At 54.6% G+C, this 16,220-nt stretch overlaps 3 protein-coding genes across 4 annotated transcripts in view; 2 read left to right on the plus strand and 1 right to left on the minus strand.

The window, feature by feature from the left end:
* The first annotated feature begins 1,995 nt into the window (after positions 1 to 1,995).
* Positions 1,996 to 5,170, plus strand: PABPN1L (PABPN1 like, cytoplasmic). The gene is made up of 8 exons (XM_054269444.1): positions 1,996 to 2,015; positions 2,547 to 2,724; positions 2,837 to 2,945; positions 3,365 to 3,429; positions 4,248 to 4,354; positions 4,433 to 4,520; positions 4,625 to 4,767; positions 5,131 to 5,170. Exons 1-8 carry the CDS (start codon positions 1,996 to 1,998, stop codon positions 5,168 to 5,170), a joined length of 750 nt encoding a protein of 249 aa, XP_054125419.1.
* Positions 5,171 to 7,465: 2,295 nt separating this feature from the next.
* On the minus strand, positions 7,466 to 10,833 carry TRAPPC2L (trafficking protein particle complex subunit 2L). Its single transcript, XM_054269448.1, has 5 exons — positions 10,763 to 10,833; positions 9,675 to 9,847; positions 8,776 to 8,863; positions 8,497 to 8,576; positions 7,466 to 7,634 (listed from the first exon to the last, which is right to left on the minus strand). The coding sequence occupies exons 1-5, from the start codon at positions 10,793 to 10,795 to the stop codon at positions 7,589 to 7,591; spliced, it is 420 nt and encodes a 139-aa protein (XP_054125423.1). The 5' UTR covers positions 10,796 to 10,833; the 3' UTR covers positions 7,466 to 7,588.
* Positions 10,834 to 10,932: 99 nt separating this feature from the next.
* Positions 10,933 to 16,220, plus strand: part of GALNS (galactosamine (N-acetyl)-6-sulfatase) — a 95,492-nt gene continuing 90,204 nt past the window's right edge. For both annotated transcript variants that reach the window (XR_008482721.1, XM_054269435.1), the window contains exons 1-4: positions 10,933 to 11,017; positions 13,210 to 13,333; positions 14,515 to 14,589; positions 15,646 to 15,748. Coding sequence is in view for 1 of the 2 variants with exons in the window: in XM_054269435.1 (XP_054125410.1) it covers positions 11,009 to 11,017; positions 13,210 to 13,333; positions 14,515 to 14,589; positions 15,646 to 15,748 (311 nt within the window). In the remaining variant the exon portion in view is untranslated. The remainder of the gene's footprint in view (positions 11,018 to 13,209; positions 13,334 to 14,514; positions 14,590 to 15,645; positions 15,749 to 16,220) is intronic.

The raw sequence follows: 16,220 nt of genomic DNA on the forward strand, positions 1-16,220 counted from the left end.
TATTGTCTATTTTTCTTACGTTTCCTGAGAAGAGGTAATATATAAGAGTATTGCAGATGCCCCTGCTCGCCCGGGTGTCCGGCCCGTCCCCGCCGTGTCCCCGCCTGTCCCCGCCCGTCCCCGCCGCCCCCGGCCCCGCTCCTGCCGGGGCTCTGCCTCTCTACCTCCACCTCGCCGGGAAACCGGGGGCGAGCTCCCTTCCCCAGGGTCTGCTCTCCTTTCCGCTCCGCTCCCTGCTGGTTTGCTTTTTTTTTTTTTTTTGGAATTATTTTAATTTCTTTTTTTAATTTTAATTAAGAATAAAACTACCCTACAGAACCATTGAAACCAAAAGCCGAGGGAGGGGAGGGAGGGCACGGCGGTGGCGGGCGGCCAAACCAGAACGACAGCTTTAAATGTCAAATTTCCCAAAAAAAAAAAAAAAAAAAAAAATTGTGCTGCGGGGAGGATGGAGCGGCTGCGAGGCTGCGGTGATGCTGTGGGCGCTTCCCCGGGGGTTTGCTCCGAAATGGGGGTGCTGGGGACCAAGGGACCTGTGCCACGGGCTGTGCCCCTTTGGTGGCACCTCGGAGGTGGCAGCGTGGTGCTGGCACAGCCTGGCCGGGCCGGGGGCCGTGGGACAGCCTGGGGACACGGGGTGCCACAGCGGGTCCCCGTGGCTGCTCCCGGTGTCCCGCTCCGGTCACGGCTGGGGCAGGGGACGGTGCTGGGGACACGGGGACAGCGTGTGGCAGGTGCCCGTGCCCGCGGGGAGACAGAGCCCTGGGCGCTGGTGTGGCGCTGGGAGGTGGCAGGAGGGACGTGGCTCTCTCGGGGTCCCCTCTCCAACCTCTCGCCCCAACCCACAATCCCAGCTGAAACCAAAGTGCCGCGTCCCGGCGAGGCTGGAGCAGGGTCCCACACCTGCCTGGCCTTCGCTCCATCACTGCCAGAGCCCCCCGAACCCCCCTGCAGCATCTCCTGCTCCTCCTCCTCCGGGGGCTGCTGGGTCCCCTCCGCATCCCAGCGGCTCTGAGGCTGGGGACAGGATGCCACTGTGTCCCCCGGTGCCAGGCACTGTGATGGGGTGTCCCCCGTGCGGTGGCAGCCCCGGGGGCTCCTCCGATGTCACCGAGCGCCACGGCCCCGGCGGGGGGGGGGGGTGCCGCTGTCCCCCGTCCCTGGCGGCCGCTTCCCCGAGCCCTGCCCTGCCAGCCCCGGCTTGGGGACACCGGGGGGCTGGAAAGCGGAGCCCCCGGCCGGGCCAGGCGTGGGGCCAGCCCACGATGAGAGATGACGTGGTAGGACTTTCCTTCGGCATGCTGTCCCCCCTTGCTGTTCCCCGCTTTCTTTAAGTGTACTGTATGTTTGACCTGTGAAAGATGTAAACTTTATGATTCAGGTTATGTCTGTTCTTAACTCTGTATCTGTGTAATAAAGACAATTTAATATCAACCAGAGGCTCCGTAGCCTGGGCTTGTGCTGGGTGCCCTCATCCCCCATTCCTGGCAGCGCTTTGCACCCTGTGCCCCCACTCCTGCCTCGGGGGGTTCATTACAGCCCTGGGGGCGCTGATTGCACAGGAGGGGCGTTCATGGAGGGGTAACTCAGGTGTGTCCTGGGGACACTCTGAGGGATGTGTCCCACCTGTGGCTGCAGCTCCACCCTTGGGGTGCCCCCAGCTGCCCCAGCGCTGCCAGCTGGCCGCACCAGCGGGCTGGTTGCGATGGAAGGGGCGGAAGGACCCTGCCCATCCCTAATCCGCTGCAGCTGAACGGCGCTGGGAGGGGCGGAGGGGCCCTGCCCATCCCGATCCGCCCCAGCTGAACGGCGTTGCCGGGTCTCGAACCCGCGGCCCCGGGACCGTTCCCCCGCCGGCGGCGGTGGGCGGAGCCTGGGCGCGCGCCCCGCCCCGATTGGCCGCTGATGTGTGAAAAGCGGCGCGCGGGCACTCGCCCCGCTCGTGGTGGCGGGAGAGCCGCACGTGGTCGCCGCTCGCGCGAGCCGCGCGCAGCAATGTTCGGGGGCCGGGCCAGGTGCGTGCGGGGCCGGGGCCGCGGGGCCTCCGGACGGGCTCGGCTCCGGGACACGGCTGGGCACAGCCTGGGCATGGCTGGGCACCGCCCGACACAGCCCGGGCACGGCTGAGCACCGCCCGGACACCGCTCCGTGGGCTGCAGCCGGGCGGCGCTCCGCTCCCCAGGGTGGCAGGGCGTGTCCCTCCGTGCGCCCCTCGGGGGTTGGGAGGGTGCGGCTCTGCTTCGGCTGCTCGCCGCTCTGCCGGTGGCCGTGTGCTGCCTGCCCGTTCCCGTCCCTACCCGCCGCTTTAGGGCAGCTGCTGCCCCGTTCCCTCTGCAGCCCCCGTGGGCTGGGAACCCCGTCAGTGTGAACCGCAGCCCTTTGGCTGCTCTTTGCAGTGCTGGGGCTTTGCTGCACGGAGAAGCAGCTGCGTTAAAGTCACCGCTCCATCCTCCTGCTGGAAACGCCCTTGCCTGGCGGGGGCTGTGCTTTAGCCGAGACGTTAAATGGCTGTTGGTTCAATGCCTTTTGCCCCCTCTCCTGCCCAGTCCTCTCTTCCTGGACACTTCGGAGATCTGGTGGCAGGACCCGCCGTCCCTGCAAGCGGAGGCGGCGCCCTGGGACGTGGCAGAGGTGGCAGCCGTGTGCAAGGCAGTGGATGAGGGCTCAGACCCCAGCGCCCAGGAGGGGAACAGCGCGGAGGAGGAGCAGGATGTTCAGGACCCGGTGAGTGCCTGCCTGCACGGGGAACCGGCTTCCCAAAGGAAATGGGGACCCTTTTACACCTGGGGTGTCCCTGCTCCGAGTGCTGCTCTGCAATTCTTGGTTTGGGATGCAGGAGCTGGAGGCCATCAAAGCCAAACTGCGGGAAATAGAGAAGGAGGATGAGAGGCTGAAGGAGCTGCAGCTGGAAGCTGACAATCACCTGTTCATGAGCTCAGAAGCAGGTATGGGCTGTCACAGGGTGCTTCTGTCCCTCCCTAGCGACACCTCTGGGGCACAGGGTGACAACTGGAGCCAGAGGATTTGGCTCTGCCTCTCTGGGACTGGACACATAATGTGGATGAGGGGGGTTCCAGGCCTGCTAATGCACATTCTATCAGCTCTAACCCCCTACCTGTGTGGGCCCAGATGTAGTAAATTAACTTAATTGTATTTAATTCAATTAAGTAATTGAGTTTAGTACCAACAGCCCCAGTAGAGGAGTCACAGTGAAAAGAAAAGGGGCAAGGGGGCAGAGGAGGAGGCAGCCGTGTGAGGGTTTGGGTACACCTGGATGTGAGAGGGATCTGAGGAGCTCAGGGTGGCTGTGCTGGGAGCAGACAGATGTGTCCCTCTGTCCATGACAAATCTCTCCTCTCCACAGCTCTCTTCCCACTGACTACCAAGGAGAAGGTGGAGGCTGACCAGCGTTCCATCTACGTGGGCAATGTAAGTGGGAGCCCTGCTCAGTGCCCAGCTGGGTGTGTGTCCCAAATCCCTGTCTGGATCTGCTCCTCCCCAAAGCCTGGCTGTTCCTGTCCCAGGTGTTTCCCCTGTGCCCAGCCTGGGAACGTAGCTCATTATCTGCCATTCGCAGCTCACTTGTTGCAATCTTATCCCCCTGGAAGCTGTGGGTTGTGGGGTGTTGCTTGTTCCTTCAAAACAGGGCAGGTTGTCTGTTGGATTTGTGTTCCAGGCGGGAGCACTCAGAGCTGGGAGGGTCCCCTGACCCTCAGCAGGGGCTGAGCTGTGCTGGGGGGTGAGTGGGGCCAGCTGGGCCCTTTGCCTCCCTTGCTGGGGTGTGGATCTGCTGCCTTGAGAGGCTGGTCTGGAACAGAGACCTGACAGAGCTAAATGGACAGTGTAGGTATTTACTGCAAGGCCTTGGGCAGCACAAGAGCCTGGCCAGGGCTGCACCCAGGTTGAATCCAAGGTGGATCCCAGGCACAAGTTTTTACACTTTTATAAGTTTTGGTTCATCTACATATTGGGTTTAACTGTCCAGTTACAGCTCCAGCTCATGAAGTCTCAACCCCCTGCCTTGCTCCCTTCCCTTCACAGCTGTTTGTGCTTTTTGGCTAAGGCTGTCCTTGATTCTCCAGCTGGGAAGGGATTGTTTTGTCCAACCACCCTGTGAAGAGACCCTACTAACACCTCACAGGAAGTTTCAGAGTTACACACCATGCAGCAGAGAACCTGAAAAATGTAAAAGCTGAACCCCAAGGCATCAGATGCCAGAGAGCTGAGGGCTGGGGCTGTCATTGCAGGTGGATTACGGGGGCACAGCAGAAGAGCTGGAGTCTCACTTCAACAGCTGTGGGCAGATCAACCGCGTCACCATCCTCTGTGACAAGTTCTCGGGCCACCCCAAAGGGTCAGTGCAGTGTGCAGGGGGGGCTGGGGGGCTGCAGGGTGTCCCTGGGGCTCTGCTCACACCATTGCCCACACACAGCTATGCCTACATCGAGTTTGAGGAGCAGAGCTCCGTCAAGGCCGCGGTGGAGCTGGACGAGAGCGTCTTCAGGGGCCGCGTCATCAAGGTGAGAGCTGGGGGAGCCCCCAGGGGGTTCTTCCCACCTTTCCCAGCCCTGCCTGCCTGGTGTGGGCCAAACCCCAGCTCCAGCAGCCCCTCCCTGCCCTGCAGGTGCTGCCCAAGAGGACCAACATGCCCGGCATCAGCAGCACGGACCGCGGCGGCTACCGGGGCTGCTGCCATGCCCGGGGCGGGCTGGGCCGCTGGGGGGGCCCCTATGGGCAGCAGCCCCGGGTCAGGGGGAGAACCTACAGGTGAGTCTGGGCATGGGGGCTGCTCAAGTGTGCAGCAGGGTGGGCTTTGCTGTGCCCCTGTGGGCTCCTCAGGTGTGCAGCAGGGTGGGCTTTGCTGTGCCCTTCCCACACACTCTGGTGTGGTTGGGAGGATGGAGGAGGGCTCTGGAGGGAAGGAATATCTGGAATGTTGGAATTGTCACCTGTCCCTGCAGGAATTTGGGGAGTGGTGGGTGGTCATTGCACTGTCCCAGCCTGACCAGTCCCAGAGCTGGGCCTGGCTGTGGGGATCCTCTAGTTTTGGGGGTCCCCAGCCCTTGGAAGGCTGAAGGAGCAGGGAGTGGTGCCCCTGTGCTTCAGGGTGTTGGTTTTGTTCCTGTGCAGGGGTCGGGCCAGGCTGCTGCCTTGGTATTTTCCATACTAGAAGAGGCTGGACTGCCTGGTGATGCCAACGGGACTGAAATGAGGAGATGGGATTGGAGAGATTTAAAAATACGCCTGCCCAAGCCAAAAACCAGATTAATTTTAAGAATGCCATCTGCCTGGCCGTGAGGATTGCTGGTGAGCCCCGTGCTGGGCTGCAGGAGGGAAGATGGGACCTGCTCCATGCTGCCAGCACCCAGGAGAGCTCATCCCACCTCGGCTCTGCCCAGAGCGTTGTGTTGGCACGGAGAACAGGCTCATTCCAGAGAACTCTGTCCTGGGAAGGGAGGAGATCTCCCAGACCATCAAGACTCCTCCTTATCCCATGGAAAAGGCTGTCCTGGAGAGTTTGGTTTGGCTCCTGCCTGACTGCATGCCTGCCCTCCATACCACTGCTTGGCCATGAAGCTCCTCAGCTCTTCCTACAGCAGCTGGATGCTCAGCTTTCTCTTCTTCTGAGAGCCTAGAGACTGTTTCCTTTCCCAAATCCATGGAGAAGGTTTTGTGTTGCAGCTCCAGATCTGATTGCTGGGGAGCTTTTCCATCATCAGCCCTGTGTGTGACCTTCCTCTTGGGAGGCCTGAAGTGGTTTGGGTCTGGTTTTTAGCTTGCTGTGTTTGCACATCCAGGACAGGGAAAAAGCATCTCTTGTTTCTCTGGGAGCCTCTGTATCTCCGTGGTAGTTAAACAAGACCCGGGTGTCACAAAATCCTTCCTCTTTTTTAGTTTCGCTGTCAGCAAACCCCTCTTCCCTCCCTCCTGCTTTTATTCCAAGCTCCAGGGGTCACAGGGTGCTGGCAACTCCTCACTTCATTTCTTGCATGGCAGCATTACAAAACCACCTTCACTGGTGCCATTTGGTCTGGTCTCTTTGTTCCCATCACCATTCCTGCTCTGGAGTCACATTTGGGGATGGTGGGAGCCCTGCAGGAGGCTCAGGACCAAAGAGCACCACAGGAGCTGGGTACCAGGCAAGTTAAGGGTCCTGGCTCTTCCCTTCCCTGCTGGATTTGTGTTTATGCAGCCCCGTGTTTTTAAAGGAAAAGCTTTGTGTTAGAATGGGCAGGCTGGGAACCCAGGCAGACAGCATTCCTGGGAGAAGTTCTGCATGGAAATGGGTTTTATTATGTAATTCTCCCTCTAATCTTTCAGGATCCTTGCTTAGGATCCCTCTAACCCAGATGCAGCAGATGCAACCGACTCCTAAAGCAGCTTTTCACAGCTCAGGGGCATTGCCAGGCTAAAAATCCCACTGATTTTTTTTTTTCCCCCTTTAAGATCTCTAGATTTTTTTAAAGCTTGGGGCCTTAACTCTGCATGTTGTGTTGATATTGTCCTCAGAGCTGCTGAGACCGACCTTGATTTGAGCTACCCTTAGGCTTAGACTGTAAACCAGCTTTTTCTAGGGCTTCTGTTTGATAGGATTATACATTTTTGAGGGTTATTTTTAAATAAAAAAACTACTTTGGGGTATTTGGACTCTCTTGTGGAAGAGGCAACACTGAGCTGCCATCTCTGTGAGTGAAAACAGCCAACTTTTTTAGCTGGAAATGTTTGTGGATAACAGTGCACAGCTGTGCCTTGTGGAGATGGTGGGAGAGGCTTGAACCTCCCATGATATTCCAGGTGGTTGCTGATAAAATGTGCTTAAGTTCTGTTTGAGAAAGTATTTGTAACTGTTACTTATTTTTAAAATAAATGATCCTGCTGTGTGAAGTTCATGTGCAGTTCTGGCTTTGTCCAGGCTCCTGGGGCTGGGCAGATCTGTTATTTTTAGCTGGTTTCTGTGGTTTTGAACTGAGGAGGTGCTTGCAGCAGAGCTGTGTGTGCCTGCATCTCCTGTGATGGAGCTGGGGTGCTTTTCAGTGCAATTTGTGCTTTATTCCACATAAATACCTGCTGCTGATTTGGGAGTCTGTAATTAGAGCAGCAGGGAGCTGCAGGGGAGGGGGAGATGCTGATGGAGATGAATTTGGGATGAGGCAGGCAGCTGTGCAATCCTGATGGCTTAATCCATGCCTGGATGGGGTGGGTTCATTCCAGCTGCTCTACCTGGGCTGGGAGTCACTGTGCAAAGTGATAACAGCACCTGAGGCACCCAGAAATCAGCCCAGGCAGGGAAACTACTGGAAAGGTTTGGGTTGGAAGGAATCTTGGAGCTCCTCTTGTTCCAGGAGCAGCCTGGGACACTGAAGATGTCCCTATGAGGTGGCTTTAGTGTCCCTTCCCACCCAAACCATGCCATCAGTCCCTGAGCAGTGGTTTGTGTTTGCTGAACTACAAATCCAGGCAAAGCTTGCAGGTGTCAGGTTTATTTTACACAGAACAAATTTAAATTATGACACAGAATGGAATATTTACAGCAGTGCAGGCATGCTCCTGCACACAGGGAATGTTTCCCAGGGGGGTGGGAAGGGGCTCAGCACACCTGCATCATCATGGAGTTCACCATGGTATCAAAAGCCCTGGAGAGGGGAATAAAGAGAGATTATTAAGGGAAGCAGCTCATTCTGCACAGCTTTTGTAACAAAACCACTTTCTCACCCTGCCTCTGCCTGGACACAGGGTTTTCCTCTTTACAGCACAGGCTGTTGAGGGATTAATGACTTTTAATTAAGATGAGGTAAGGACAGATCTTATCCTGGCTATTGTTCTGTGTCTGCAGAGTTGTTCTTGCCAAGAAACAGAAACTCCCAATTTATTGAAATTCCCTGTGAGGTTACAGTGGGAATGGGGGACACTGACCCTCACAGGTGAGGAATTCCATGGGCTGAATGTTTGTCCCTACCCGAGGATAAACCCTGGACAAGGGCCCTTGTTCACTCTTTAACCTGTTCTACTTATTACACTTTGATATTCACAAATATCAAATCTGCAAAAGACCTCTAGGACGGTCAATCAAGCTACAAGAACGTAAAATTTGGTGGGTGACTGGTTAATGATTTATCATCATGGTTTGTATTTTTGTTTGGGTTTTCTTTGGGGGGTTAGTTCTGGGGTTAATTCTATGTTTGTTTGGGGGTTGTTATTATTATTGGGGATTATTATTACCTCTATTTTCAGGTAATTATTTCTCACAAAAAGATACATTTTTTGGCTTAATGTTTGTAACCCCAGTTCTGAGGTAGCAGTGGGAGCTCAGCAGAACTTTTTATGATGCCTTCAGTTTTTCAGGAGTAGGAACAGCCCCAAACCAACACCACTGCTCTCATTAGGGCTCCAAGAGCACACACCTGAACTGGCCAAGCACAGGTTGGTCCTGTGGCATCAGAGGTGCCCTGAAAATGCCAGGAAGGTGCCAGAGACCCACGTGGACAAGGCACTCACCTGGAATGGATCCTGTCCCCAGGGTTGTAGAAGGGGTTACACATGATGTCTGTGTAGGAGTTGTGCAGCTTGCGGAACATCTGCAAAGGGAGGGGAGGTGAATCCATCAATTGTGGGTTCCCCAGCAGCCTGGGGGGCTGGAGGTGAATCCATCAATTGTGGGTTCCCCAGCAGCCTGGGGGGCTGGCAGGGGCAGCCCCTGGGGGGCTGGAGGTGAATCCATCAATTGTGGGTTCCTCAGCAGCCCCTGGGGGGCTGGCTCTGCTCTGGGACACTCACACTGCGGATCTCGTTGTCCCTCAGGGCTGTGTTGGAGGAATCCACCACCATGACAAACTTCACCTTGGAGTTGGTCACGTAGCCATAGCTGGGCAGGGGTCAAGGAGCTGCTCCCACACAGCAGAAAGCAGGCTGGGCTGTGCCCAGAGGGACAGGAAACATGGGGGAACCTCCCCGTGAGGGGCAGGCACTGAGCTGATCTTATTACTGCGACCTGAGGAGGTCGCTTGGGGAGAGAAGGACGAGAATCTTGTTTCTTGATCAGAAGGCTGGATTTATTGATATATGATATATAATACATTATAACTATACTAATAAGAATAAAGAGAGAAGTTGCAGAGGCTGCTAAGCTAAGAATAGAAAGAAAGAATCTATAACAAAGTTCTGTGTCCAGGGTCTCTGTTCCCAGCTTGCTCCTGTGATTGGCCCTTAATTATAAACATGGGAACATGAACCAATCACAGGTGCATCCTATTGCACTCCACAGCAGCTGATAACCATTGTTTACATTCTCCTCTGGGGCCTCTGCTTCCCAGAAAATGCAGAAATCTGAAAGAAAGGATTTCTGTGAAAAAATGTCTGCGACACTGATCTCTCTGGGACAGGGACAGCACCCAGGGAACGGCTAGAGCTGTGTCAGGGAGGTTTAGGTTGGATATCAAGGAAAGGTTTTTCCCCCAGAGGGTGCTGGGCACTGCCCAGGCTCCCCAGGGAATGGGCACAGCCCTGAGGCTGCCAGAGCCCCAAGAGAGGTTGGACAATGCCCTCAGGGATGCCCAGGGTGGGTTGTTGGGGTGCTGTGCAGGGCTGGGGTTGGACTGGATGATCCCTTCCAGCTCAGGATATTCTGAGATTAAACCAAACCCACAAAGGCCTGGCCCAAAGCACGACAAGGATACACCTTGTAGTCTTCAGTGGGGTAGAGGAGCCCCAGGTAGAGCTCCCTCTGGTCCACCAGGGCTTTGCCCATGGCTGAGATCTTCTCATCCACCACGTCCAGGGAGGTGTGCACAGTGTAGTGGAACTTGAGCTCGTTCTCCGTGGGGACGCTCCGGATGTACAGGGGGTAATTCTGGAGCAGAGCAAGCCACACTGCCTGGGGACTGCTGCTGCCAGAGCTGGTTAACCCTTTGTGTTCCCAGCACGGCCCCTCTGGAGCACAGCTGTCCCCATGGCAGGAGACCCACTGGCACAGGCAGCACACAAGGCTCGGGTCTCTGTGCTCTCCTGCCCCAGCAGAGCCTGTGCCTGTCTGTGCCAAGGAAAACCCTTCTGTCCCTGCAGCAGGACAGCCCAGAGCACCCTCACACTGTGCCTGTGCTGGCTGCCCCAGCCCAGCCCATTTCCCCCAGGGCTGCCCCCCTGTCCCTGGCTCTGTTCTGCTTCCCTCACCCCCATCCAGACCCCACAACCCGAGATCCTGCCCACTCCCCTACCCCACAGTCCAGCCCTGCTCAGACCCTGAAACCAGAGCACCTCTCCCCTCACCCTTCCCAGACCCCACTGATCTCTTGTCCTCCACAACCTGAGGCCCCGCCCTTCTGCCCTCGCCCTTCCCCAGACCCCACTAATAGCGTTTTCCTTAACCCCACAACCCGAAATCCTGCCCATTCCCCTCTCCCATACCCCAAAACCTGCCACAGCCACGGCCCTGCTCAGACCCCAAAACCAGAGCTCTGGCCTCTTTCCCCTCAGCATTCCCCAGACCCCACTGACCCCTGTTCCTCTGAACCCAACAACCCAAAACCTTGCCATTCCATTTTCCCATACCCCACAACCTCACCCGCCCCACAGCCCTGGCCTCTTTCCCCTCACCCCTCCCCAGACCCCACTGACCCCTGTTCCCCTCAACCTGAGGCCTCCGCTCCCCGTTCACACCTCGCTGCTCCACCCGGCCCCACTCAGGCCTCATGACGCCATCTGGGCCCGCTGTCCCCCCGTGTCCCGCTGTCCCGGTTTCCCGCTGTCCCCCCGTGTCCGTCCGCACCTCCTTGGCGATCACGGCGATGCACACCGCCATCTTGGCCCCGCCCCTCCCGGTCCCGCCGGGTCACGCGGTGCGCGCGGGGGGTCACGTGGCGCGGCGCGGTCACGTGGCGCGCGCGGCCCGGTTGCCATGGCGAGCGCGGCGCCGGGGCCGCGGGGGCTGCGCTGGGCCCTGGGCCCGCTGGGGCTGTGCTGGGCCCTGCTGGGCCCCGCCGCCGCCACAGCCACCAACATCGTCCTGCTGCTCATGGACGACGTGAGTGCGGCACCGCGGGGACGGGGTGGCGATATGGAGGGACGGGTGTGCGGGGCCCGGAGCGCTGAGAGGCTGAGGGGGCACCGGGAGCGGGGCAGGTCCGGCTGAGGGGACACCGTGAGCCGGGCGGGTCCGGCTGAGGGGGCATCGGGAGCCGGGCGGGTCCGTTCGGGGAAGGTCCGGCTGACAGGGTCCCATCAATCCGTACGAACGCTCCCGTGGGTGTCACAGGACGGTGCCAGGCTGTTCCCAGGGACAGGAGGAGGTGCACTGTCCATGAACCAAACCACGAGAGGTTCCCTCTGAACGCGAGGGAGAGCCTGTGCCCATGGAGGGTGGCACAGCCCTGGCACAGCTGCCCAGGGATGTGGGGTGTCCTGTCTGGAGCTATCCCAAAGCCACCTGGACGTGTCCCTGTGTCACCTGCCCCAGGTGCCACTGGCAGAATTCCCTTCCTACCCTGATGATTGTTGGTCACAAGGAGGGGCTTGGTGGCCTCCTGAAAAACTAAACAAGAAAAGTAATTCTGCTCGTTATTGCTCTCTGAACTGGGAAGAGAAAAAATGACAGTAAATTACTGAAGAGCAGGAATTATCACAGATTTATTTCTAACTCAAAATCTTTTCAGTTTTGCACCCTTGGCCACATGGATAAGGAATTATATTAATTTCCAACACATTCAGGTCGCTGCCATCTACCCAGTTTGCTTCTCTGCTGATAATTTCCTGTCCCCTTCCAGGTGTGTTTGTGGTGGAAATGTGTTTGTTGCTGTTTGAAGCTGCTCAAGGAGCTCACGAGGGTGGGCAAACCTTCCCTTTTTGCCAGTTTGTCCTGCCCGTTGTTCCATGGTGTCCCCACATTCCTGAGCAGGAGAACCCCCTGCTTTTCCAGCCAGCTGAGCCTCTGGCAGGGGCTGCCCAGGCAGGTCTGGAGTGCCCAGGGAAGGACTGGAGGTGGCACTGAGTGCTCTGGGCTGGGGACAGGGTGGGGACTGGGCACAGCTGGGACTCAGGGTGTTTCCCAAGCTCAGTGATCTCCATTTTCCATTCAGGAATATTTCCCCCTCCCAGGCTGGCATTTGTAATTTTCCAGAGGAAAGCGCTCTGGGACAGGGGTTCTCCCACTCTGGAGGTGTTGGTACAGCACGAGGCTTCTGTCTGCAGCTTTACTGATTTATTAATATTGATTTATTAATATTGATTTATTTAATGTGTTCGTTAAAAACACCTCTCCCTGCGTTTTTTCCCTTCACCCTCTGTGACTCTGGAATTACAGCAATGTGAGATTCTTTTTGTCTTTCTCCCTTGATGATAAAGAAAAATCAAGAACTTGGGGGTGAATCCATTGGATCCATTTTAATCCCTCATCCCAGGGATGCTCCTTAACTCAGAAACCATCTCTGCAGTGATTTCCTTATCTGATGGCACCAGGTGGTTCCCCGAGGATCTGGATGCATCCATGGCTCACCTGACACACACCTTGCCTTTCCCACAGCACCTGTGGTGCCCATTGAGCTGCTCCCTTCCAGAACCTTCTGCCTGGAGCTGAGCTTTTCCCAATTTTCCAGCAGTGAGCACAGAGCCCTGATGGCAATGTTGGGGTTCTCCTGCTGTGTGACCCCTCAGGATCAGGAGGAAGAGCAGGGTGAAGGCACAGTCCTGCAGATAAGCACAGGGACTGCTGGTGCCTCTGGCAGGTTCCTCTGGCTTTGCAAACATTTCCTGGCTTTTCCTGCTGTGCTGCTTTGGAGTTCAGGCCTTGTCCTTGTGTTTGCAGTCCTGCAGAGGCTGAGGTGCAATCCTGGGCCCCAGCACAGCAGGGCTCAGACGTGCAGCTGCACAACCCCGAGTAAACCACGTGTAACTTCCTCCTTGCTCTGGGTGTGCCTCAGGCCTCTGAGTAACAGTGAAGGCGCTGGGCTCCTTGCAAGTGCTTTAATCCCTGTTAATAAATCATTTAATCCTGTGTGTGCTCAGTTTCCCACCCAGCAGGGGAAAGTGTGAGAGTTCCCTGCTCCACAGGGCTGGCAGAGATCATTTGTGTCACATTTGTGTCACATTTGTGAGGTGCTGAGTAGGGAGATGAGCGCTGTAAACATTTATAAATTAAAGGGTACAATGACAGTGATATGTGGGCCCAAAAATGAGGTTGTGGAAAGGACTTTGACATCTTCTGGTGTGTTCCTTTTCCAGATGGGCTGGGGGGATTTGGGAGCTTTTGGAGAGCCCTCCAAGGAAACCCCTAACCTGGACCAGATGGCTGCAGAAGGGATGCTGTTCCTGGATTTCTACACTGCCAGCCCCCTCTGCTCTCCCTGTAAGTACAGAGCACTTGGAACCGTGTCAGCATGAGGGACATCTCCTCCCTCTGAGGAGTTTGGGGTGTGTGCCAGCCTCTGACATGGGCTGACAACCAAGCCAGTCCTGCCCCCAGGCCACAGATCACATTTGCTGCTTTGATCTTGCATTTTGCTCCCTTCTTATTTCTGTTTGGATTGGAAACCCGACAGCTCTCAGTTTGTGCAAAGCACTGTTTCAGTGATCAGGATTTTTGTACCATTCCAGTTCAGTACTCCAGCCCCAGTCATTGCAATTTTTTCATCTTTCTTATTTTGGGTTAAACAAAGCAGGATCTGATCTGTTGCTGGACATATTTGGTCTGGTTCTGTTGGCTCTGGTGAGCCTTTCATGCAAGGAAAGGCAGCAGTTTGTGTCCTGCTTTTGCCCCTGGTGTCTTACAGGACTCCTGGGACAGGGACAGGAGATAAAAGGAACGTTTGGGTCTGGGAGAGGCAGATATTTTTCTCCTTGTTGTTTTTTCTGTGAGGTGGTTTCTCTTTTTTTGCTTGCTTTTTTCCTCTCAAACCTGATTAGCTGCCAAGAACTGAAGCAAAAATGAAGAACAGGAGCTTTATATTTTTTTGTTTGGGCTCTCATTTAGGATAGCACTTGCCAGTGTGTTGATGATGTCCTTGCTCAGAAAAGGCATTTAAAATATGCTGAAATCCTGCTAAGCCAGTGGTGGCACTGCATATGCTTGAAGTTAAACATCTGTTTAAATATTCCCTGCAGTCAGGACTTGACTTTTATTGTCAAAGCTGGACAGCTCTTTCTTTGTATTTCATGATTTTTGTTCAGTCAAGCTCGAAAGCTTAGCCTTGAGCATCTAATCAGTTTGTGCTAGGATTTCCTCTTAAATACATAATAAATATATATATAACTGAGCTGTAAGGGTTCCTCCTTTGACTATTCAGAGGAATGACTCTTCAGTGTGACTAATTTAACAAAGGGGCCAAATTTCAGCTGGAATTACTCAAATGATGCCTCAGAACTGATTCTCCCCGTGGCTCATGGGAGAGTGTGAGTGATTTAGTGGCTGGCTGTGACTCCAGTCAGTGTGCAGCCCTCATCCTCCTACAATAATATCATATAGCAATATAAATACCTATATTCAGGCTTTAATACCTGGCTGTAAAGAAGTGTTTGTGTTGTTTGCAGCAAGGGCAGCCCTGCTGACGGGCCGGCTCCCGGTCAGGAACGGCTTTTACACCACCAATGGACACGCCAGGAACGGTAGGAGCCTCATCCCCCACCTCCCTTCCTCTCCTGAATTCCCTCTGGGCCTTGCTTCCAAGTTTCTCTTTGGACAAACATCCCCATGGATGTTCCAGAGTGCCACCAAACCCTGTTAGGTGTGGGTAATAAGTGTGAATTTTATTGCTTCCTCCTCCTCAGATGAGGAGGATAAACCAGGCTGCTTGATCCACTTGTTTCTGCTGAAACATTTCTGAGATATTTCTGAGAAATATTTCTGAGATATTTCTGAGAAATATTTCTGAGATATTTCTGAGAAATATTTCTGAAATATTTCTGAGAAATGTTTTCTCTGGGCAGGGGAACTGGGGTCTGGTGAGGGACAGTCAAGTGGGGGTGTAAAACCCACAGGGGAGGGCTGGCTGCTCACAGATTATTCAGCAGGCACATTTCCACCCAGTTTCAGAGCAGGTTTCCATCCCTGGTGCCTCTGGTGCTCCCAGGGAAGGTCCTTGGGTTGGTTTGTGTCCCAGGGTGACAAATGCCACGTGGTGGAACATGGCTGGGCAGGAGCAGCAGCCTGGGGTTGGTTCCCTGAGCACAGTCACACCTGGGAGCCTCAGGGGCTGAGACACTCTTCATTTCATTCAGAACCACAGAATGAATTAGGTTGGAAAAGACTTTTGGGACCATCAAGTCCAACCTATGATATCTCAGATCAGCCCTTGCAGTCTGAGCACCTTTATTGGTTATTTGGTTTAGGAGAAGGCTGCCTTCATTTTAGAAAACACAAAGCAAATTTACAGCATAAAGACCACCCCTAAAGCACCTGATTTTCTGTGACATCTCCCCTTCAAGGGTCTCACCTCCACTCTGGGATGGCAGCTCCCTTTATTATTTACCCTCATGCACAAGTGGGTGGAAATATCCCTTTGGTCTCCCTGCATCAATTTATTCTCTCCATCCCATGGGAGGACTTCCAAGGAATGGCATTGCTGGGACTCCACATGAGTTGCTGTTTCTGATCCAGTACATGAGCTGTGTGCTGTAGTATTTTGGAGAGTCAGAAAGGTGTTTTTGATTTGTTTTCCACAGCATACACACCACAGGACATAGTAGGAGGAATCCCAGATTCTGAATTACTGCTTCCAGAGCTCCTGAAGAAAGCTGGTTACACCAATAAGATCATTGGCAAATGGTAAATTTATTTGGAGGTGTCTTGCTTTGAGATTTCACTCTGTGTGTGTTGGGAAGGAGCAGCAATAAAAACAGAATTACAGGGAAAAAAAAAACTGTTTTGAAGCTCAAATGTCCAAGTTTGGAAAGCGTGGTGGATCTTCCCCCTGCTGGGATCAATTCCTGAGTGTTCCCATTACAAATGCTTACATGTGTATTCATACAAAGAGTTGAGGAGGTTTTATGTGTGTTTTTGTATTTATAAACTCCTCAACTCTGGGCTTTTATCCACACCTCACACCACTTATTTGATCAGAAAACACCAGGATATTCTGCTGGAACTTGCCTTGAGCACCTAACGTGGTTTTTATCTTTGACTCTTACTATATTTTGGGACTTTATAAATGAACTGAGTTCCTGTGGAAAGTAACAGGAATTTCTTTATCAGTTTCATTAATAAGTTAGAGAAGGCTGACTTGGAATTGTGGTTGGAT

This window comes from Melozone crissalis, unplaced genomic scaffold (genome assembly GCF_028551555.1).
Source record: "Melozone crissalis strain CALT ecotype California unplaced genomic scaffold, PUWL_Pcris_2 ptg000007l_1, whole genome shotgun sequence".
Lineage (NCBI taxonomy): Eukaryota > Metazoa > Chordata > Aves > Passeriformes > Passerellidae > Melozone > Melozone crissalis.